The 23,202-nt window shown below is 45.8% G+C and overlaps 1 protein-coding gene across 1 annotated transcript in view; it reads left to right on the top strand.

Annotated features, from left to right (window-relative positions):
• Positions 1-22,949, top strand: part of l2hgdh (L-2-hydroxyglutarate dehydrogenase) — a 50,512-nt gene extending 27,563 nt beyond the window's left edge. Inside the window, 1 exon segment of the mRNA XM_038778334.1 lies at positions 22,374-22,949. Coding sequence (XP_038634262.1) covers positions 22,374-22,569 — 196 coding nt within the window. The 3' untranslated portion in view covers positions 22,570-22,949.
• The last annotated feature ends 253 nt before the right edge of the window (positions 22,950-23,202 follow it).

The raw sequence follows: 23,202 nt of genomic DNA, 5'->3' as shown, positions 1-23,202 counted from the left end.
GTTTGACTGCTTTGGCTGCAGAAGGAGAAAGAAGTGTTTTCCCTGTTTTTCTCTGTTTTCATTTTAAAAGGTGTTCCAGTAACAAGCACATTGGTTGTGGCCAACTGCCTTGGTAACTTTAAAGATATAGTTGCTTTCCGGGAGGAGTTTGAATCTGTTGGTTGGAACTGGATCGGAATTTCAGGAAAAGGACCAGTCCCATTTAAGTGAGAATATAGTGTGCTGGGATTTTGGTTTAATTGGATTTTGTTATTGAATTGGAACAACTAAGGAATTCATTAAGTGTTATATAGATTACTGTAGCTGTGTGGTTTCTTAATGTTTGTAATTGATAAAAATTCTTGCTGTTTATATAATATATTTATATATTATGGGGCAGCAGGGTTGCATGGTGGTTAGCATAAATGCTTCACAGCTCCAGGGTCCCAGGTTCGATTCCCGGCTGGGTCACTGTCTGTGTGGAGTCTGCACGTCCTCCCCCTGTGTGCGTGGGTTTCCTCCGGGTGCTCCGGTTTCCTCCCACAGTCCAAAGATGTGCGGGTTAGGTGGATTGGCCATGCTAAATTGCCCGTAGTGTCCTAATAAAAGTAAGGTTAAGGGGGGGGTTGTTGGGTTACGGGTATAGGGTGGATACGTGGGTTGAGTAGGGTGATCATGGCTCGGCACAACATTGAGGGCCGAAGGGCCTGTTCTGTGCTGTACTGTTCTATGTTCTATATTTGTGTTAACTATATTCTTAGAATAAACCTTATTTTAATTTAAGTGTCTAGGAAGTCTGATGAATCACCTGCAGTCATCCTTGCCAAATTTAACATAAAGGTTGTAGGTCAGGTGAACTTCATTTTACACTTTGGAGTTCCTAAGCCCTGGCCCATAACAAGTGGCAGAAGGATTATGAAGTGCTTGCGACATTGAGGACTAGTACAGCAGGATACCACAAAATCAAATAAGATGTTGGGATGCTCTGTCAGGATAATTGAATAAATTTAAAGAAATCTCCATACAAAGCCTTGGCCAGCCACATATAGAACACTGTCTGGTGGTCCCCTTAAAGACCGGGATATCAAAACCCGAGAGAAGGATCAAAGAAAATCCACTGAAATGATCATTGAGGATCCTTCAACAAGCTTTCAGAATACCCTAAGAGAGCTAGGACCTTTTACTTTAGGAAAGCATCACTTTTGAAAAGTTTCAGTTGATCTTTAATGTAACAGTAAGTATTAGAGTCAGTCCAAATGGATAAGGTGTTCAAACTATGTAGATTAGGGAGGTCTGGGGACATGATTGTAAATTATGAGAACAAGGACTTTAAACTTCTGAGTTGGGGGGAAGGGAAAGTGAAAGCGACAGGGAGCAGGGAGTTAAATGGCAAGATACGCAGGAGGATAACATGTAGGCAGGTGGATTTAAGCTTGAGGCAGACTAGGAATGCAACAAAAAGGAAGGATAACTTTGGACATCTTAGGACTTCCAATATCTGTACTGATAAGAAAGTTAACATTAAGGCACTTTACCTGAATGCTCGTAGCATTTGTAACAAAGTAGATGAACTAATGGCACAGATCATCGTGAATGATTATGATGTGGTAGGCATCACAGAGACATGGCTGCAGGGGGTTCAGGACTGGCAGTTAAACATCCAAGGATATACAACCTATCGAAAAGACAGGGAGGTGGGCCGAGGGGGGTGGGGTTGCCTTGTTAGTTAAGAACAAAATTAAATCTATGGCACTAAACGACATAGGGTCGGATGATGTGGAGTCTGTGTGGGTAGAATTGAGGAACCACAAAGGCAAAAAAACCATAATGGGAGTTATGTACAGACCGCCTAACAGTGGTCAGGACCAGGGGCGCAACATGTACCGGGAAATAGAAAAGGCATGTCAGAAAGGCAAGGTCACAGTGATCATGGGGGACTTCAATATGCAGGTGGATTGGGTAAATAATGTAGCCAGTGGATCCAAAGAAAAGGAATTAATGGAATGCTTACAAGATGGCTTTTTGGAACAGCTTGTCATGGAGCCCACAAGGGAGCAGGCTATTCTGGACCTAGTGCTATGTAATGAACCAGACTTTATTAAAGATCTTAAAGTAAGGGAACACTTAGGAAGCAGCGATCATAATATGGTTGAGTTCAGTCTGCAGTTTGAAAGAGAGAAGGCAAAATCGGATGTAATGGTGTTACAGTTAAATAAAGGTAATTACGAGGGCATGAGAGAGGAACTGGTGAAAATCAACTGGAAGCAGACCCTAGCAGGGAAGACAGTAGAGCAAAAATGGCAGGAGTTTGTATGCATAATTGAGGACACTGTACAGAGGTTCATCCCCAAGAAAAGAAAGATTATCCAGGGAGGGATTAGACAGCCATGGCTGACAAAGGAGGTCAGGAAATGTATCAAAGAAAAAGAGAGATCCTATAAAGTGGCCAAAAGCACCGGGAAATCAGAAGATTGGGAAGGCTACAAAAACAAACAGAGGTTAACAAAGAGACAAATAAGGAAGGAGAGGATCAAATATGAAGGCAGGCTAGCCAGTAATATAAGAAATGATAGTAAAAGTTTCTTTCAATACATAAGAAACAAACGTCAGGCCAAAGTAGACATTGGGCCAATTCAAACTGATTCTGGAAGGCTAGTGATGGGAGATGAGGAAATGGCTGGAGAACTTAATAAGTACTTTGCGTCTGTCTTCACAGTGGAAGACGTTAGTAATATCCCAAAAATTATAAAGGGTCAGGGGGCTGAGTTGAGTATGGTTGCCATTACAAAAGAGATGGTGCTAAAAAAGCTAAAAGGTCTTAAAATTGACAAATCTCCTGGCCCCGATGGGCTACATCCTAGAGTTCTGAGGGAGGTGGCTGAAGAAATAGCGGAAGCGTTGGTTGAGATCTTTCAAAAATCACTGGAGTCAGGGAAAGTCCCGGACGATTGGAAGATCGCTGTTGTAACCCCCTTGTTCAAGAAAGGATCAAGACAAAAGATGGAAAACTATAGGCCAATTAGCCTAACCTCGGTTGTTGGTAAAATTCTAGAATCGATCGTTAAGGATGAGATTTCTAATTTCTTGGAAGAGCAGGGTCGGATTAGAACAAGTCAACATGGATTTAGTAAGGGGAGGTCGTGCCTGACGAACCTGTTAGAATTCTTTGAGGAGGTGACAAGTAGGTTAGACCAGGGAAACCCAGTGGATGTGGTCTATCTGGATTTCCAAAAGGCCTTTGATAAGGTGCCACACAGGAGGCTGCTGAGTAAGGTGAGGGCCCATGGTGTTCGAGGTGAGATACTGGCATGGGTTGAGGATTGGCTGTCTGACAGAAGGCAGAGAGTTGGGATAAAAGGTTCTTTTTCGGAATGGCAGCCGGTGACCAGCGGTGTCCCACAGGGTTCAGTGTTGGGGCCGCAGCTGTTCACCATATATATTAATGATCTGGATGAAGGGACTGGGGGCATTCTAGCGAAGTTTGCTGATGATACGAAGTTAGGTGGTCAGGCAGGTAGTGCTGAGGAAGTGGGGAGGCTGCAGAAGGATCTAGACAGTTTGGGAGAGTGGTGCAGGAAATGGCTGATGCATTTCAACGTGAGAAAATGTGAGGTCTTGCACTTTGGAAAAAAGAATCCAAGCATAGACTACTTTCTAAACGGTGAGAAAATTCATAATGCCAAAGTACAAAGGGATCTGGGAGTGCTAGTCGAGGATTCCCTAAAGGTAAACATGCAGGTTGAATCCGTGATTAAGAAAGCGAATGCTATGTTGTCATTTATCTCAAGAGGGTTGGAATATAAAAGCAGCGATGTGCTACTGAGCCTTTATAAGGCTCTGGTTAGGCCCCATTTGGAGTACTGTGTCCAGTTTTGGGCCCCACATCTCAGGAAGGACATACTGGCACTGGAGCGTGTCCAGCGGAGATTCACACGGATGATCCCTGGAATGGCGGGTCTAGCATATGAGGAACGGCTGGCGTTCCTGGGATTGTATTCATTGGAGTTCAGAAGGTTAAGGGGAGATCTAATAGAAACTTACAAGATAATACATGGCTTAGAAAGGATGGACGCAAAGAAACTGTTTCCGTTAGGCGAGGAGTCGAGGACCCGTGGGCACAGCCTTAGAATTAGAAGGGGTAAATTCAAAACAGAAATGCGGAGACATTTCTTCAGCCAGAGAGTGGTGGGCCTGTGGAATTCATTGCCGCAGAGTGCAGTGGAGGCCGGGACGCTAAATGGCTTCAAGGCAGAGATAGATAAATTCTTGATGTCGCGAGGAATTAAGGGCTATGGGGAGAATGCTGGGAGGTGGAGTTGAAATGCCCATCAGCCATGATTGAATGGCGGAGTGGACTCGATGGGCCGAATGGCCTTACTTCCACTCCTATGTCTTATGGTCTTATGGTCTTAAGTAACTAGATTAGATAAGAAAATATTCAGGTCTGGCAATGTCTGTGAAGAGAGGAACGCAGTTAACCATTTCAAGTCTCTGATGTTCCATCGGAAACAACAATGACAACAGTTTGTAATTATAGTGCCTTTAGCATAGAAAACTATCCAAATGCAATTCACAGAAGCATAGTCGTACATGCAAACTTACAAAATGGGAATAGGTGGGAGTCATTTGGCTCTTTGAACCTGGTTTTAAAAAATTCTGACATTGGAATTCGCTGGCAAGGCCAGCATTTGTTGCCCATCCGTAATTGCTCTTGAAGATGCTAGTTTTTTTTTTTTAAATTTAGATTACCCAATTATTTTTTCCAATTAAGGGGCAATTTAACGTGGCCAATACACCTACTCTGCACATTTTTGGGTTGTGGGGGCGAAACCCACGCAGACACGGGGAGAATGTGCAAACTCCACACGGACAGTGACCCAGAGCCGGGATCGAACCTGGGACCTCAGCGCCGTGAGGCGGTTGTGCTAACCACTAGGCCACCGTGCTGCCCTTTGAAGATGCTAGTTAACTGCTTTCTTCAACCACCTCAGTCCATGGTATAGGTATACTCTCGATACTGTTCGGAAGGGAGTTCCAGGATTTTGATCCAGCGACAATAAAGGAACAGCAAAATTTTCCAGTCCTTCACACTGACAGGATCTTTCAGTCTCACCGATGTGAACGGAGATTTCATGGTGGGAGGGGCTGGAAGATTCCAGCCTTGGATCCCAGCCACAATGGTGTGTAGTTTGGAGAGGAACTTTCAGGTAATAGTGCCTGCTGTCCTTTTATATTCCCAGTGGTAGAGGTCATGGATTTACAAGATGCTGCATTGAATATTGTCTACAGTACACACTGCTGCCACTATGTGTCAGTGCTGGAGGGAGGGAATGTTTAGGTTGGTGGATGGAGTGATGCTGAAATGGCTCTTTTGTCCTGAATAGTGTTGATTTTTTTGAGTGTTGTTAGAGCCACACTCGCCCAGGCAAGGGAGAGTATTCTGTTACACTCATGACTTATGCCTTGTAGATTGTTAACGGGCTTTGGGGATGGGGAGTCAGGAGGTGAGTTACTCGCATCAGCATCCTATCCTCTGACCTGCTCATGTCACTGTGATATTTTTGTGGCTACTCCAGTTCAGTTTCTGGTCAATGGTAACCCACAGGATGCTGATGGTGGGGGCTTTATTGAATGTCCAGGGGAGATAGTTAGATTATCTCTTGTTGGAGATGGTCATTATGTTGTGTGAATGTTACTTGCTATTTATTGGCCCAAGCATGAAAGTTGTCATGGTCTTGCTGCATGTGGACACAGAGTGCTTTAGAATCAAAGTGATTGGTGCATTGTGCAATCACCAGCGAACATCCCCACTTCCGACCTTATTATGGAGTGAAGGTCATTGATAAAGCAACTGAAGATGGTCGAGACTAGGACCACGAGCCTGCGGATCTCTTACAGAAATGTCCTGGGACTCAGATGATTGGCCTCGAACAACCAAAACCATCCTTCTTTGTGCTAGGTGTGACTCCAACCACGCACCCACCCCCTTACCACCACCACTACCTCTTTGCCATTCAACAATATCTTGGCTAATCTGCCTCAACTCCACCTTTCTGCACTATCCCCATATCCCTTAATTAATGTAGTACCCAAAAGTCTATCAACATCTGTTGAAGAGGAACAGCATGGTGGTGCATTGGTTAGCACTGCTGCTTCACAGCACTGGGGACCCACGTTCGATCCCACCCCAGGTCACTGTCACTTTCTCCCTGTAACTGCATGGGTCTCACCCCCACAACCCAAAATAATGTGCAGGGTAGGTGGATTGGCCACGCTAAAATTGCCCCTTAATTGGAAAGAAAACATTGGGCACTCTAAATGTTTTAAAAAACATCTGTTGAAAACACTCTATCAATAAATATATGTTGCACTCTGGGGTAGAGTATTCCAAAGATTCACACCCGTTTGAAAGAAACTTCTCCTCGTTTCAATCCTAAATGGCCAACCTCTTATTTTAAGACTCTGACCTAATATTCTGGATTTCCCCAGCCAGGGAAAAATAACTTCTCAGTATCTACTTTGTCAAGCGCTTAACAATTTGAAATGTTTCAATTAGATCACCTGTAATTCTTCTTATCCCTAGGGAATGTAGGCTTAAACTACTCAATCTATCCTTACAGGACAATCCCCTCATCCCAGGAACCAGTTCAGTAAACCATTGTTATATGTTAGTAAAACTGCACACCCTACTTCAGGTGTGGCCTTAGCAACGCCCTGATAAATTACAGTAAAACTTCTTTACATTTATACTCCAATCCCTTTGTTACAAAAGGTAATATACCATTTGCTTTCCTTTTTTTAAATAAATTTAGAGTTGCCAATTATTTTGCTTTTCCAATTAAGGGGCAATTTAGCGTGGCCAATCCATCTAACCAGCACATCTTTGGGTTGTGTGGGTGAAACCCATGCAGACATACGGAGAATGTGCAAACTCCACATGGGCAGTGACCCAGGGCCGGGATTCGAAACCGGGTCCTCAGCGCCGCAGTCCCAGTTCTAACCACTGCACCACTTGCCGCCCCTTCCATTTGCTTTCCTGATTGCTTGCTGTACCTGCATGTTAACTTTGTCATTCATGTACAAGGGCACTCTAGTGTCTCTGAATTCAAGCTTCTTCCAGTTTGTCTTTATTCAAAAAAAATTCCGCCTTTTATTTTTCCAATCAAAGAGGATATGTTTACACTTTGCCATATTGTATCCCATCTGCCAAGTCTTCCGTGAGCCAAAAACAGAGAGTTTGGGAACAGCAACTGAAAGCTTGATCAATGTGGTTTGAAGGAGGAAAATAATGAGGAATGGCAGAGATTTTAAGGTGGGATTTCCAGATGATAGACTTCGACGGTGGGGCAAAACTGTAGGATGTGTTGGAAATTACAACTTTTTAAAAAGTTGTCACCACGGGGCTCTATGGTTGCCAAGTGTTTGCGGAAGGGAAAGGTGAGCCATGAATGAATTTAAATATGAGGATGAGAATTTTACATTTGAGGCATCAGGCAATTGAGAGCCAAATATAGGTCAACAAGGACAGAAACAATGGATAAAAACACAAACAGAAGCAGCATTAGGTCAATCGGCCCCTTGAACCTGCTCTGTCATTCAGTGGGGAGATGGTAGCATCATGGAAATGTCACTGGGCTCATAATCCAGAGACCCAGGGTCTGAATGGAAAATGTTCAAATCCCACCACCCCAGCTGTTGGAATTTAAATACAATTAATTGGGATATAAAGCTGGTCTCAATAACCATCATTTATTTTAAAACTCATCACGCTCACTAATGTCCTTCAGAGAAGGAATTTTTTTTTTTAAATGTTTTTTATTGGGTTTTTGAACATAGTGTATTTACAGTATTGTACACAGAATGAAATATTTAAAAAAACCTGGTAGGATATTGTACACCAGCTCAAAAACAGCAACTCTGTATCATTAGCAATATTCCATTTAACAAATAAGTAGACACATGGGGGGGGGGGGGGGGAGAAGGTACATATACATTACAGCAGGTTATGTCCAATACAGAGGGGGCAATACGAGAATGGATCTGGTGTTGTTACTTGCTTCTCCCGGATGGTTTTTGCAATGCTCCCGTTCCGGCTTTCATTCCCCTGCCCCCCCCCCCCCCCCCCCCAGTTCCCCTCTATTGTTCCTTATCTCCACCTTCTTTCCTCATTCTTCCCTCTCCCCGCCCCCTTCTCCTGTGGTTCACCTTTCTTTTCCCCTAGCTGGTCTCTTTCCCCCCCCCCCCCCCCCCCCCCCCCCCCGTCTGGTCTTTCCCTCCATCTCACGCCTTGCCTACTTTCCCCTGATTCTTGGCTATTCTTCTGCTTGTTCGTCGGCCACAAACAAGTTCCAGAACAGTTAGGTGAATGGCTCCCACGTTCTGTGGAAGCTGTCATCCGACCCTCGGGTGGCAAATTTAATTTTCTCCATTTGGAGAGATTCTGAGAGGTTGGACAGCCAGTCTGCAACTTTAGGTGTTGCTGTTGACCGCCAGCCGAACAAGATACTACGGCGGGCGGTCAGGGACGCAAAGGCAAGGGCATCCTCCCTCGTTCCCATGAATAGATCTGGCTGGTCTGATACCCTGAAGACCCCCACTTTCGGGCATGGCTCCACCCTCATCCCCACCACTTTGGACTTTGCCTCAAAAAAGGCTGTCCAGTACCCATCGAGTCTGGGGCAAGACCAGAACATGTGGGCGTGGTTGGCCCGGCCACCTTGGCACCGTTCACATCTATCCTCTACCTCCGGGAAGAACCTACTCATTTGAGTTCTTGTTAAGTGGGATCTATGCCACTTTTAGTTGCATCAGGCTGAGCCTTGCGCACGTGGAGATGGAGTTGACGCTATGATTCGTTCCAGAGTCCCCATCCTATTTCAATCCCCAGGTCTTCCTCCCATTTCTTTTTGCGTCCAGTACGATGTCGGCCCTTTCTACCAGTCGTTCATACATGTCGCTACAGTTTCCTTTATCTAGGATGTTTGTGTTCAGTAACTCTTTCAGTAATGTCTGTCGTGGCGGTTGTGGGTACGTCCTTGTCTCCTTTTGCAGAAAGTTTTTGAGTTGCAGGTACCTTAGCTCGTTTCCCCCTGGCTAGCTGGAATTTCTCTGTCAGTTTGTCCAGTGTTGCGATCCTGCAGTCCATATATAGGTCTCTGACTGTCAGTGTCCCTCTGTCCTGTCCCCACATTTTAAAGATGGCGTCAGTCAGCGCTGGTGTGAACCTATGGTTGTTGCAGATTTGTCCAACATTTTGGTCAGGCAAATTGCTGCCGTAGTTGGTTCCAGGACTGGAGGGTGGCTATCACCACTGGACTGCTGGTGTGTTTTTTGGGTGGGGATGGGAGTGCAGGACCTTCTTTGCGATCCCAATATTCCCCCCCCCCCATACGAACACCATGATTAGTTTGTCTAGTGCTTTGAAAAAGGCCTTGGGGATGTAGATCAGATTGGATCTATGTAGGAAGAGGTTCATTTTGATCGTCTGGACTCTCCCCGTGAGGGAGAGTGGGAGTGTGTTCCATCTTTGCAGGTCCTTTTTGACTTCCGCTGTCAGACTGGTGAGGTTCCATTTGTAGATCCCTTTCCAGTCATGGGCTATTTGGATCCCCAGGTAGCGGAATTTGTGTTGGGCTTGTTTAAACGGGAGTCCCATTAATGCTGCCACCCTCCTTTTGGGTGCACCGAGAAGATCTCCCTTTTGCTCATGTTGAGTTTGTAGCCTGAGAAGGCGCCAAACTCTTTCCTGAGCGCAATGATTCCGTCCATGCTGCTTTGTGGGTCCGAAATGTAGAGGAGCAGGTTATCTGCATAGAGTGAGACTCTGTGCTCTCTGCCTCCCCTTCGGATGCCCCTCCAATTTTTTGCTGCTCTGAGAGCGATCACTAGAGTGAACAGCAGTGGGCACTTGTTCTCTAGTGCCCCTGTGCAGCTGGAAGTATCGGGAGTTGGTGTTGTTTGTCCGTACGCTGGCCATGGGAGCGTTGTATAGGAGCTTTACCCAGGAGGTGATCCCTGTTCCAAGCCCAAACTGCTCCAGTACCTATACGAGGTATTTCTATTCGCCTGTGCCGAAGGTCTTTTCTGCGTCCAGGGAGACGATCACCTCTGGTATTCTCTTCCCGGATGGAACCATTTTCATGTTCAGCAGGTGCCTGATGTTCAAGGTTAGCTGTCTACTTTTGACAAAGCCCGTCTGGTCCTCTGTGACCACCTCTGGTACGCAGTCTTCTAGCCTTTTGGCATCTGCGTTTAGCAGTGAGATGGGTCTGTATGGCCCACATTCCGTTGGGTCTTTATCTTTCTTGGGTATCAGTGAGATTGAGGCTTGGGCTAGTGTAGGTGGCAGTGTGCCACTCACTAGCGAGTCTGTGAACATCTCCCACGGGTGCAGGGCCAGCGCTGTCGCAAATCTTTTGTAGAAGTCCGCTGGGAACCCGTCCGGTCCTGGTGCCTTCCCCGCCTGCATGGAGCTAATGCTGTCCATGATCTCTCCAGTGCTAGTGGTGCTTCCAGGTCCCATTTTCTGCCCTGGCATGTCCAGTCCATCAAGGAACCGTTTCATCCCAGACTCTCCCGTTGGGCGCTCTGAGGTGTACAGCCCTTGGAAGAAGGCCTTGAATGTTTTCTTGATCTTTTCTGGTTCTGTTTCTAATGCGCCTCTGGTATCCTTGATTTGTGCAATTTCTCTGATGGCTGCCTGCTTTCTCAGCTGGTGTGCCAACAGGCGGCTGTCTTTGTCTCCGTGTTCGTATAGGGTCCCCCGTGCCTGGCGAAGTTGGTGCACTGCTTTCCTAGTGGAGAGCAGATCAACGTTCCTTTCTAGCTCTTTCCTCTCCACCCGGAGCTCTACGGTCAGGGCCTCAGAGTATTTATGATCAATCTCCAGTATGGAGTCGACCAGCTGCTGCCGAGCCGCCCTTTCCTCCCTATTTCTTTGTGCTTTGAAAACGATAATTTCCCCTCTTATTATGATCTTTAGTGCTTCCCAGAACGTGGAGGCTGAGACCTTCCCGTTTTGGTTGTTCTCCATGTACTCTGCTATGGCCTGTGATATCTGTTTGTTGAAGGCCTTGTCTGCTAGTAGGGCAGAGTCCAACTTCCACGTAGGGTGCTTGGCCCTGACCGTCTCCAACCTTGCATCCATGTAATGTGGAGCGTGGTCGGATATCGCATATGCGGAGTATTCCGCTTTGACCAGCCCCGGAAGCACCGTTTTTCCCACCACAAAGAAGTCCATTCTGGTGTATACATTGTGTACTGGGGAGAAGGAGTTCTCTGGGTGAGTGAACCTCCAGGGGTCCAGCGCCTCCATCTGTTCCATAAAGCGACTGAGTTCCCCCCCATGATTATTCGATGCGTCGCTATGTCAGGGATTTCTGCCATGGCCTTTTTGATAAAGTCCGTGTCGTCCCAGTTGGACCCGTCCAGGGCTCCGCTGACCATGACGTACCGTCCCCCTGGGTCCGTAACTGTCTTTGTCGCCCTAAACATCGTCCTCTTGCTGATCAGCATTGCCACCCCCGGCTCTCGTCCCATAACAGGAATGGTAGGTTTGTCCCACCCAGCCCTTTCTTACCCTCAGTCGGTCCTGTTCTCTCGGGTGCATCTCTTGGAGGAAGACAATGTTGGCTTTCATGTTTCTTAGGTGGGTGAGGACTCTGGATCTTTTCACTGGGCCATTGAGTTCCCTTACGTTCCAGGGTGACTATCCTGGTGGAGGGCTTCTGTCACCCCATTCCTGTGGCATTAACCATATTTACCTTTTGTACGCCCCCCCTGCACTCCGGGGTTTCCCTTTGTTAAGGGGCCGTCTAAGATGTCCACTGTCACTGCCCTCCCCATGCGGTCGGGTCCCTGCGCTCCAGGGTTTCCCTTTGTCCAGGGAGCACCCAACATGGCCTTCAACGTTGCGTCCGCCATGTGAATCTGCTCCTGCACTCCGGGGTCTCCCTTTGTCCAGGGGGCACCCAACATGGCCGCCCACTGTGTGACCGCCACGTGGGTAGTCCCCTGCACTCTGGGGTCTCCCTTCACCCAGAGACTGTACTGGGTGTTTGCTTGCTGTGATTCCTATCCCCATTGGCTCTCCTGCCTCTGTTGAGTGGTATGCCCCCTCCACCCGCCTGGCGCTGTCTCCCCTGTTGGGGGCGTGCCGCGGCCCTGCTTTGTTTCATGCTTCCAGCGCGAGCTTTCCAGCTAGTGGAGTGACCCCCCCACCCGGGAGTTACTGTCTCGCTTCTCCCTCACCCGTTCTCTACAGTTTTCTGCCCGCTCTTCCCCCATCTTGCCCTGCGCTCCTCTCACTTGCTCTCCCTACTCTCGCTCCCTTGTACATTCCTTACATTTAGCCTTCTCGAGCGGTTCTCCTGATCGTCCACTCTGCCCTTCAGGCTCCCCTGCATTGTGACCAGCTTCGCCACCTTTTTCTCCAATGCCGTGATCCGGTCGCTCTTGTCAGTCGCGACCTTTTCCAGCTCCTTAATGGTCGCCTTTAGGGCTTCCAGTGTCTTCTATGCTGTGCCCAGGGCGGGCTGTATATCCGCCAGGGCCTTGGCCACTGCTGCCTTCACCGCGGCCTCCATGTCTGCTCTAACCTCTGCTGTGATTCCCTGCTGGTGTTCCCTCAATGCCTCGGCAAAGGACACCTTCCAGTTCCCCCCTGGCGCAGGGGGAAATTGCTCCTGTTTGTCCTGCTCTTTTTGTTGCGGTGAAACTTCCACTCCGCCGCCCCGTGTGCCGGTTGGCTCATCTGACTGGGTTCGTCCCTGGCGCCTTCTGCTCCTTGTGTCCTTTCTGCCTCTACTTTGGTTCCCTTCTGGCATTTTCTTCTTTTTTTTTCCCCTTTTCTCTCCTTTAAAAAATCGTTTCTTTAAAAAAAAATGTACTTTTTCCTTTTTCTTTCCCAAAAAAAGACCCAAAGGTTCTTTTCTCGGGGTCGGGCTGGGAGCCCTCCTTTGTGTGGCTGCTCACCTCATGGTCGCCACCGGCAGGGCCCTCGGCAGTTTGTAATCTCCGGCTCCTCCCGCACTCTTCAAGTCTCCGGTTCCTCAGCAGCTTTTAAAACTCCGGCTCTTCCCGCACTTTTGGAACCCTGGTTCCTCAGTCGCTTCTGAGTCTCCGGCTCCTCCCACAATTTTAAAATGATTTTATTTTAATTTCTCCGGCTCCTCTCGCACACTTTTTTCTCCTCCTCCACCCCCCTCCCGGGCCGCAGCTTATCCTCGGACCAGTCTCTTGCGGCTTTTTCCTTCCTGCTCGTACCTTTGGGGGAGCGCTGTTTTAATGTGTGGATTCCCTTTTTATTTTAACAAAAACAAAAATACACCCGGGACTAAGCAAGAAACCACCCCCCCCCCCCCCACCCCCCAAAAAAGTTCAGTCCTTCCTCCCCCTCCCCCACACAGAGCGCCACCAGAAGTCATTAGGGAAGGAAATCTTCCATCTTCATCTGGACCGTCCTTCATGTGACTCCAGACTCTCAGCAATGTGGTTAACTCGTAACTGTCCTCTGAAATGGCCGAGCAAGCTACTCAATTTAAGCATAATAAAGAATGGGCCTTGTCAGTGATGCCCACATCCCATGAAAAACAACTGATCTGATTGTGGCCTTCCTCCACTTTGCCGCATAAGGCGCAACCTTTCTTCATAAGGCACACCCCTCATTCTTAGAATCAACCTAATGAACCTATGAACTGCTTCCAATGCAAGTATGTTCCTCGTCAAGTGTCAAATACTCTACACAGTACTCCAGGTATGGTCTCACCAATGTCCTGTACAGTTGCAGCAAGACCTCACCTTTGCCATAAAGGCAAGATTCCATTTTCTTCCTAATTATGAAATGAAAATGAAATGAAAATCGCTTATTGTCACAAGTCGGCTTCAAATGAAGTTACTGTGAAAAGCCCCTAGTCTCCACATTCCGCCGCTTCTTCGGGGGGGGGGGGGGGCTGGTATGGGAATTGAACCGTGCTGCTGGCCTGCCTTGCTCTGCTTTAAAAGCCAGCTATTTAGCCCAGTGTGCTAAATTGTACCTGCATGCTGCCTTTGTGTGATTTACGTACAAGGATGCCAGATTCCTTTGTACTGCAGTCTTTTGTATTCTTTCTCCATGTAAGTAATACTCTGCTTTTCTAATATTCCTGCTAAAATGGACAGCTGTGTATGTTTCCCATGTTATACTCCATCTGCCAAATCTTAGCACACTCAATATGCCTTTGCAGATTCTTTGTATCCTCCTCACAACTTGCTTTCCTACCTATCTTTGTTTCACGAACCAATCTGGCTACAATGCAATTGGTCCCGTCAACCAATTCAATAATATAGATCGCACCGATCCATGTGGCACACTACTAGTTACAGTTTGCCATTCTGAAAATAACCCATTTATCCCAACTCTGTGTCCAGTGAGTTAGCCAGTCCTCTAACCATGCTTATATAACATCCTTTCATCTTGTGTAGTACCTTTTATGTTAAAATCAAAATACACCACATCTACTTGTCCGCCTTTATCCACTCTGCTTGTTATAGCCTCAAAGAACTCTAATAAGTTTATCAAACACTATTTCTCGTCCAGAAAACAATGTTGGCTCGGCCTGATAGTATTATGATTTTGTTTATGTCCTACTACTTGGTCAATAATGGGTTCTGGCACTTTGTCTATGACAAACATTTGGGTTAACTAGCCTACAGTTTTCTGTTCTCTGTCTCCCTCCTGTTTTGAACAGAAGTGCTACATTTGTGGTTTTCCAATCTCTGGGACCTTTCTAGAATCTTGGAAAGTTGCAACCAATACATCCGCTAGCTCTGCAACGACATATTTTAAGATTCTAGTGCAAGCCGTCAGATAATCTATTATTGTCACAAGATCCAGGGACAGGTCTGCCTAACGTTCTATTCGTTTTCCCATTACCTTTTGTTTAGTGAATGTGATTGTTTTAAGTTCCTCCCTTCCTTTTGTCTCTTGATTTTCCATTATTCTTTGAATGCTTTTTTATCTTCTGCTGTGAAGACTGATACAAAATATTTGTTGAAAGTCTCTGGCATTTCCTTGTTTCCTTGTTTCCCATGATTAGTTCCCCAGTCTTGCTCTTGTAGAAACCAACTCTTACGTTGTCTGCACTTTTCCTTTTAATTTACTTATAGAAGCTTTTACTCTGTGTTTTTATTTTGCTTGATAGTTTTCACTCGTACATAAATTTTTTGTCATCCTTTGCTAGTTTCTAAAACTTTCCCAATCTTCACTCTAGCAAGTTCCCAATCTAGCAAGCGTGATCGCAACCTTCCTGTTGCTTGCTATTTTGACTCACCATCTTGCCATCATACGCACAAGCCCATCCTTGGTTTACTGCAATGGCCCAGTGAAGCCCAACGCAAACTAGAGGAACAGCATCTCATCTTCAGATTAGGCCCTTTACAGCCTTCTGGATAACATTGAGTTCAACAACTACAGATCATGAACTCTCCTCCAACTTGACCCCTTTTTTAATCCAATATTTTCCCAGCCCCCCCCCCCCCCCCCCCCCCCACACAACAGGGCCATCTGTTACTTAGATTTTTCTTTCACAGAGCATGCTGACCCTTGTTCTGCTCTTAACACATTCTGCTATCTTACCTTTATGCCATTATCGGCACCTTCTTTAGTCTTTAACGCTATCGTTAACACTCCTTGTCTTGTGTCCATAACATCTTTGTCAAATCTCTCCTGAACTCCCACCTACCTGGACCTCCTATGTTGCTCCATCCTCTCATAAACAGTATAAAATACATCATATTTCTCCCTCTCTTTAGAATAAGTCGTAAAGACTTGAAACGTTATCTCTCCTTATCGCTCCACAGGTGTTGCCGGACCTGCTGAATTTTTCCATTATTTGCTGTCTTTATTTCAGATTTTCAGCATCCACAGTATTTTGCTTTTATTTTAGCAGGGGTCGGCTTTTCAGCCTGTCGAGCTCCGCTATTCAGTTAGAACACGGCCAATCATCTACTTCAATGCCACTTCCGCACTATCCTCATATCCCTTAATGTCAGTGATATGCAGAAATCTATCGATTTCTGTCTTGAACATGCTCAATGATTGAGCTTAATCCGGGGAGGAGATCGCGAGCACAGAATTCACTCTATGCAGATGATCTGCTCCTCTATGTCTCATGGCCACAGGAGGGACTGAAGGCAATACTACAAATATTGAAAGAGTTTGGAACCTTCTTGGGCTACAAACCTAACCTGGGCAAAAGTGAGGCATTCCCAGTGAACCCAAACGGGGGAGGGAGAGAGCTGGAGGGGCTCCCGTTCAAAACAGCCCAGAACAGATTCCGTTACCTGGGGATCTAGATAGCCAGAAACTGGACACAGATCCACTAGTGGAACCTGACCAGCCTGGTGGAGGAATTAAGAAAAGACCTTCAAAGGTGGGGCTCACTCCCACTCTCCCTGGCGGGGAGAGTGCAGATGATCAAGATGAACGTACTGCCAAGGTTCCTCTTCCTGTTTAGATCCATTCCGATCTTCATCCCCAAGGTCTTTTTCCAAAACATAAACAGTCTAATCATGGCGTTTGTGTTGGGGGGGGTAAGAATCTGAGAATTCCCAAACAGACACTGCAAAGAAGGAAAATCAAAGGGAGTTTGGCCTTACCAAACCTACAATACTACCACTGGGCAGCAACGGCAGAAAGAGTGAGGGGATGGGTACAAGAACCCAACACAGATTGGGTACAAATGGAGGAGGCATCCTGTAAATGAACGACCGACCGGGCCCTGGCTACAGCAGCACTCCCACCCTCCTCAACAAGATACACAATGAGCCCAGTGGTAGCGGCCACGCTGAACGTGGACCCAGCTGAGACAACACTTCGAGATAGCCAAAATGTCCCCCATGGCTCCCATATGCGGCAATCACAGATTCTCTTCCCCCCCCCCCCCAACCATGCTGGATACCACATTCAAAAGATGGAGACGGGACGGGGGCACATTGACGGTCGGGGACTTCTACGTAGGGCACAGACTGGCGACACTAGACGAACTGACGAGGAAGTGGAGGTTAGCAAAAGGACACTAAATGAGACACCTCCAAATAAAACACTTCCTCCGCAAAGAAACGGTAGGGTACCCCGGGGCCCCAGAAACCACACTACTGGAGGACCTGATAGGCACAAGCAACGAGAAAATATATGGACAGCTACTGGACAGAGCCCGGACTTCACTGGACAAGATCGGACAAAAATGGGAGGACGAACTGGGGACAGAGGTAGGATGGGGACTCTGGAGCAAAGCACTGAGCAGGGTGAGCACCACCTCCTCCTGCGCAAGGCTCAACCTACTGCAGCTCAAAGTGGTGCAGAAAGCGCACCTGACCAGAACCCGAATGAGCAGGATCTTCCCGGAGGTGGAGGACAAATGTGAGCGGTGCCAGAGGGGCCCGGCCAACCACACCCACATGTTTTGGGCTTGCCCCAAGCTTGCTGGGTTCTGGGCAGCCTTTTCCGAGGCAATGTCCAGGGTTGTGGGGGTGAGGGTGAAGCCATGCCCAATAGTGGCAGTCTTCGGGGTATCGGAAAGCCCTTGCTTTCGCTTCCCTAATCGAATGCTGGAGAATCCTGCTCGCTGGCGATCGGCAGCACCACCCAAAGCTGCAGACTGGCGCGCTGACCTCTCTGAATTTCTCCACCTGGAAAGGATTAAGGAGGGGACAACGGGGAAGGGAGAGGAACCATAGACCGATCCAGAGGGCAATGCAATGGGGAAGGAACCATAGACCGATGCAGAGGGCAGTGAAATGCACATAGGGTCAGTTGAACGAAGGACAAACTAAACCTCTCTGTATAATAAAGGAAATTAGCACAGGCGAGAAAAATGTGATGTGCATATATACAACTGCTTATAAATATGGGAAATGCCAATAAAAAGATTTATAAGAAAAAAGGTGTTTGAGCTTACACAGATTTTTTGGGTAGAAAATTTCAACGATTCACCGCCATCTGAGTGAAGAAATTCCTCATTTCATGGCTTGTCCCTTATTCTGAGACTCTGCGCTCTGGTTCTAGACTCACCAGCCACGGGAAACGTCCTCTCTACATCCACCCTGTCACATCCTGTAAGAATGTTGTACGTTTCAATGAGATCACCTTTTTGTTTTAATTTAGAGTGCCCAATTATTTTTTTCCAATTAAGGGGCAATTTAGTGCGGCCAATCCACCTAACCTGCACATGTTTAGGTTGTGGGAGTGAAACCCAAGCAGACATGGGGATAATGTGCAAACTCCACAGGGACAGTGACCCAGGGCCGGGATCGAACACGGATCCTCAGCGACGTAGGCAGCTGTGCTAACCACTGCCACCGTGCCGTCCCAAGATCACCTTTCGTTCTTCGAAACTTTAGAGAATACAGACCAAGTCTCCTCAACCTCTGCTCATAATACAATCCTGTCACCCCAGAGGTTAGTCTAGTGAAACTCCATTGCACTCCTTTTATAATTAGTTTATCCTCAGATAGAGACCAAAACTGTACACACTATTCCAGATGCGGTCTCACCAAGGCTCTATACTATGGCAGCAAAACATTTTTATTCCTATAATCAAGCCCCTTGCAATGAAGGTCAACATGTCAGTTGCTTCCGTATTGCTTGCTACATCTGCATGCTAATGCTAGTTTTTAGTGACTCCTGAACAAGGACACCCAGGTCCCTTTGCACATCAACACTTCCCAACCTCTCTCCATTAACAAATACTCTGCCTTTGTGTCTCACCTGGTTTTCTATCATCAGATTTAGAAATATTCCACGTTGCCCTCAATTCCAAATCACTTGTATAGATTGTGAACAGCTGTGATCCCCAGCTCTTGTTCTTTGTTCTTGCAGTACCCCACTAATAACAGGCTGTCGTCCTGAGAATGGCCTGTTTATTCCCACCCTCAGCTGTCTGTCTGTTAACCAATTCTCAATCCATACTAGTATATTACCCCCATGTAGTGAACACCACTTGTGGTATATTGTATGTATGTATTACGGCACTGCCTGTATATTAGAGATACGATGGTAAATCCCTGCCTGCTGGCTCCGTCCAGCAGGCGGCATATAAAAGTGTATGCTCTCCTGCGCTGTAGCCATTCTGGTTCCAGCTACAGGAGGCACAATATCTTGTTCAATAAAGCCTCGATTGTTCCACCATTCTTGTCTCGTGGTAATTGACGGTACATCACCCCATTCACATGTGCTCTAATTTTGTTTGCTAGCTTCCTGTGTGGGATCCTATCTGAAAATTCATATACACCATATCCATTGGTTCTCCTTTATGCTGCAAATAATTCCCTCAAGAAAACCCCAACAGATTTGTCAAATATATCTTTCTCATATATCCGTGTTGACTCTTGATGTTGAAATATTTCATGCCTGCAAGCAACAAGATCTGGACAACAAAGTTTTAAAAAATGTATATTTTTATTCATATTTTCCACCTTATACAATACAAAATAACAAAGCGCAAACAGAACATTAAACAACCCCTCACAAGAACCAAACTCTCTCCCTCCTCACTTAACCATCAGTGACCAATTCCTTGAAATAAACAATAACAGGCTGCCATCTCCGATAGTACCTCTCGATTGCTCCCCTTACGTTGTACTTAACTTTCTCAAGGTATAGGAACTCCATTAGGTCTCCCCCACCCCACCCAAGCACTGGGTGGAGATGAGGACCTCCACCCCAGCAGTACTCATCTCCAGGCAATCGGTGAGGTGAAGGCCAGGACATTGGCCCCTGCGCCCGTCTGCAGCTCCAGCGAGTCTGACACCCCAAATATGGCCACTAAAGCAGTGTTCTTCAAACTTTTCTTCCGGGGATGCATTTTTACCAACCGGCCAATCTTCGCGACCCATGCCGGCCGACCTTCGCGACCCACACCGGCCGACCTTTGTGACCCACGCTGGGCGACCTGCGCGACGCACCATTTTCTTTTACCTTGTTTGCTGCTGACAAAAAGGGAGCAAATGGTTTTGGGTCCCTTTGGCCCTCGTACTCGCTCCTCCAATGGAACCTGTTGGATGAAGGTGAAGCCTTCCGGTGTCGGAAAGTATGGAGTCACCATCTGTCCAAAATTCTGAATTTAAAAAAATAAAAATAAAATGAGTAAAATAAATGAAAAAAATTAATAAAATCCCCCCCGAACTTGTAAAAAAAAATGAATAAAATAAATGAAAAAAATGAATAAAACCCCCCGAACTTGGAAAAAAATAAAATGAATGAAACCCCCCCCCCCGAACTTGTAAAACAATAAAATGAATAAAAGAAATGAAAAAAATAAAAAGTAAATGAATAAAATAAATGAATAAAAACCACTACAGAACTTGCAAAACAAAAAGCTACAACCGTTTTTTAAAATGGCGGTCGCACTGCACAAACGTGCCCGATTTGCGCATGTGCACCGATCACCGTGCATGCGCAATGCTGCCAAATTTTTTTTGACATGTTCCTGGACGCTTGAAGCCGGCGTTATGAAAAGCCGGCTGCTGCGCGTGGATTTGCGCGATCGGGAGCGCCGCAGACATTGGCTCCGTGACCCTCCCGACACCTGCCCGCGACCCACCTGCAGGTCGCGCCCCCGACTTTGAAGAACACTGCACTAAAGGACAGGGCTCCAGCTCAATCTTCAGAATCACCGACATGGTGCTAGAGACCTAAAAACACACGGGCTTGGGACAAAGCCAGAACATACATGCATGGTTAGCCGGACCTCCTGAACAGTGCTTGCACCTGTCCTCCACCCCTGTAAAGAAGCGACTCATTCTGAACTTGGTCAGGTGCACCCTAAAAACTATGTTTTTAGTTGAATAAAACCAAGCCTCGAGGACATGGCGTTCATCATGTGAAGGTCCTCACTTCACACCTCGTCCAATATGGGACCCAACTCCTCCCACCTAGCCGTAACCCCCTCTACTGACACCAAATCCTCTGACAAAATCCATCCATAAATAATGGAAGTTATCTGGACAACAAAGTTAAATGGGGAATGTAAGTGGTGAGGAGGTCACAGAGACAACATGGGCAAGTTGAATGAAAGTGAGCAAGAACATTGCAGATACAGTACAATATGATAAAGTGTGAAGTTATCCGAAAGGAGTTACCTAAGGAAAGACATACTTGCTCTATAGGGAGTGTAACGAAGGTTCACTAGATTGGTTCCTGGGATGACGGGATTGTCCTTTGAGGGGATTTGGACTAGACCTGGATTCCTTGGGGTTTAGAAGAGTGAGGGGTGTTCTAATTGAAACATAAAATTCTTAAGGGGGTTGATGCTGAGAAAATGTTTCCACTGGTTATGAAATCTAGAACAGAGGGGTCGCAGTATTGGAATTAGAATTTTGTTGTGTTAAAGGTGTTACAGAAACGCAAGTTGTTGAAATTTAGACGGCTGAGGAGCGATTTGATTGAAATGTGAGGTTAAGGGGATCTACTAGGCTGGATAGCTGGAAACTATATCCAATGTTGGGGTGTCTAGCTTAAAATATTCCAGGAGTGAGGTTAGGAAACATTTTTACAAGCAAAAGGTGATAGAAGTTTTGAAGTATCTTTCACAAATGGCAGTTCATGCTACATCAATTGTTTCTAAATCTGAGATTGATAGATTTTAGTTTACCAAAGGTATTAAGGAACGTGAGGCAAAGGCAGCTATATACAGTTACGTCACAGATCAGTCATGATCTCAACAAGCGGTGGAGCAGATTTGAGGGGCTATTTGCCATCTTCTGCTTCTGTGTTCCTGTGACCACTAAATGTAACGGCGGACAGCAGTTTGTATCTCACAAACTACACTATCTGTGATAGGTAGCTACATATTACCACAATATTGATATATATTAGGAGAAAAAGACCCAAGTGGTCTTGCTGATTTGTCGGGATAGTAGAAAAGTGGACAAATCCAAGTTTGGAAGCACAAAAATGAGAAAAAAGGGTTTCTTAAGACTATATTAAAAGGAGTTTACTATATGTTGATATGCTGTTCAAGTTTTTGATACATTTTTTTTCTGTGCTATTGGCTTATGATTTAATGAAATTACCATTTCTATCCTGTTAGTAAATATGCAGTTGCTCTTCAAATTTGAAGGTTAGTTTGAGAGTCAATGTAAATAGCATGGATTTGATCCTAATAGTTCAGATTAAAAATCATACTGCTGATTTGAAGTTTGTAGGTGGATGCTTCAACTTTGTAGCAGATTTCTGCTAAAGGAAGACTAGCACTGCTGATAGTTTGATGTAATCTGATGCATGAGCTGATTAGAATACAGTATATTTTAAATTGCAAATAAATCTAATCACTCCACATAAAGGATTTTAAAGTTATCCTCGTTTTTTTATACTGCTATATCATAAGTAACCTCTAATGTATGCTGTGGTTCTGCAGAGGGCCATCTGGAGTAAGAGCCCAAGCCTTGGACAAAGATGGGAATCTCGTGGATGACTTTGTGTTTGATGGGGGTTCTGGTGCTATTGGGAGCCGTGTTCTTCACGTTCGAAACGCCCCTTCTCCTGCAGCAACTTCATCCTTGGCTATTGGCGAAATCATTGCTGACGAAGCAGGAAAAAAATTTAAATTGTAATATTTTACATTTCTATGTTTTATAAAATGTTGGTAAATTCACGCACAACAAAATATGGCAACATATTAAAACTCAGGATGAAAACTGGATATGTTAAGGCATATCTGAATTATCTGTTTTTACAAGTGCTTCCTCTATTTTTATACCTCTACAGCCTTAGGTCCTACCGAAGACTTGCGCTGAAATGCATTGCACAGATTTTTATTTGTGAATTTAATTTCAGGGTGCCTTTTTTTTTTCAAACCAGTTCAGATGTGGACCCCAATATCTAATCATTTATGATGTATATATTACCTGAGCTTTAGCTGCTGCAAATTGAAATAACTGTAAAATTTGAATATGAAAATAAATTTAATTTTCAAATCATACTTTAAAAAAAATGTTTTTATTGATTTTCATCTTTTTATGGTATGGTCTGACAATCACTAAAAGATAAATGTTTCATATTTACAGAGCTCCCTCGTAGAGACGCACAAAACAAAGAGAAAATATACATATTCAAAAAAACCTTATGACATTTACATGTTCTCCGCTCCCCCCGTGGCTGCAGACCCTATCTGGCCATTTTTGTATGTACCTTAATTCATTCCCTTCGGGCAACTGGAAACTCTCCGTCAGTTCCTCCAAAGTCTA

Source organism: Scyliorhinus canicula, chromosome 2 (genome assembly GCF_902713615.1).
Source record: "Scyliorhinus canicula chromosome 2, sScyCan1.1, whole genome shotgun sequence".
NCBI lineage: Eukaryota > Metazoa > Chordata > Chondrichthyes > Carcharhiniformes > Scyliorhinidae > Scyliorhinus > Scyliorhinus canicula.
This window is presented reverse-complemented; position numbering and strand designations above follow the sequence as displayed.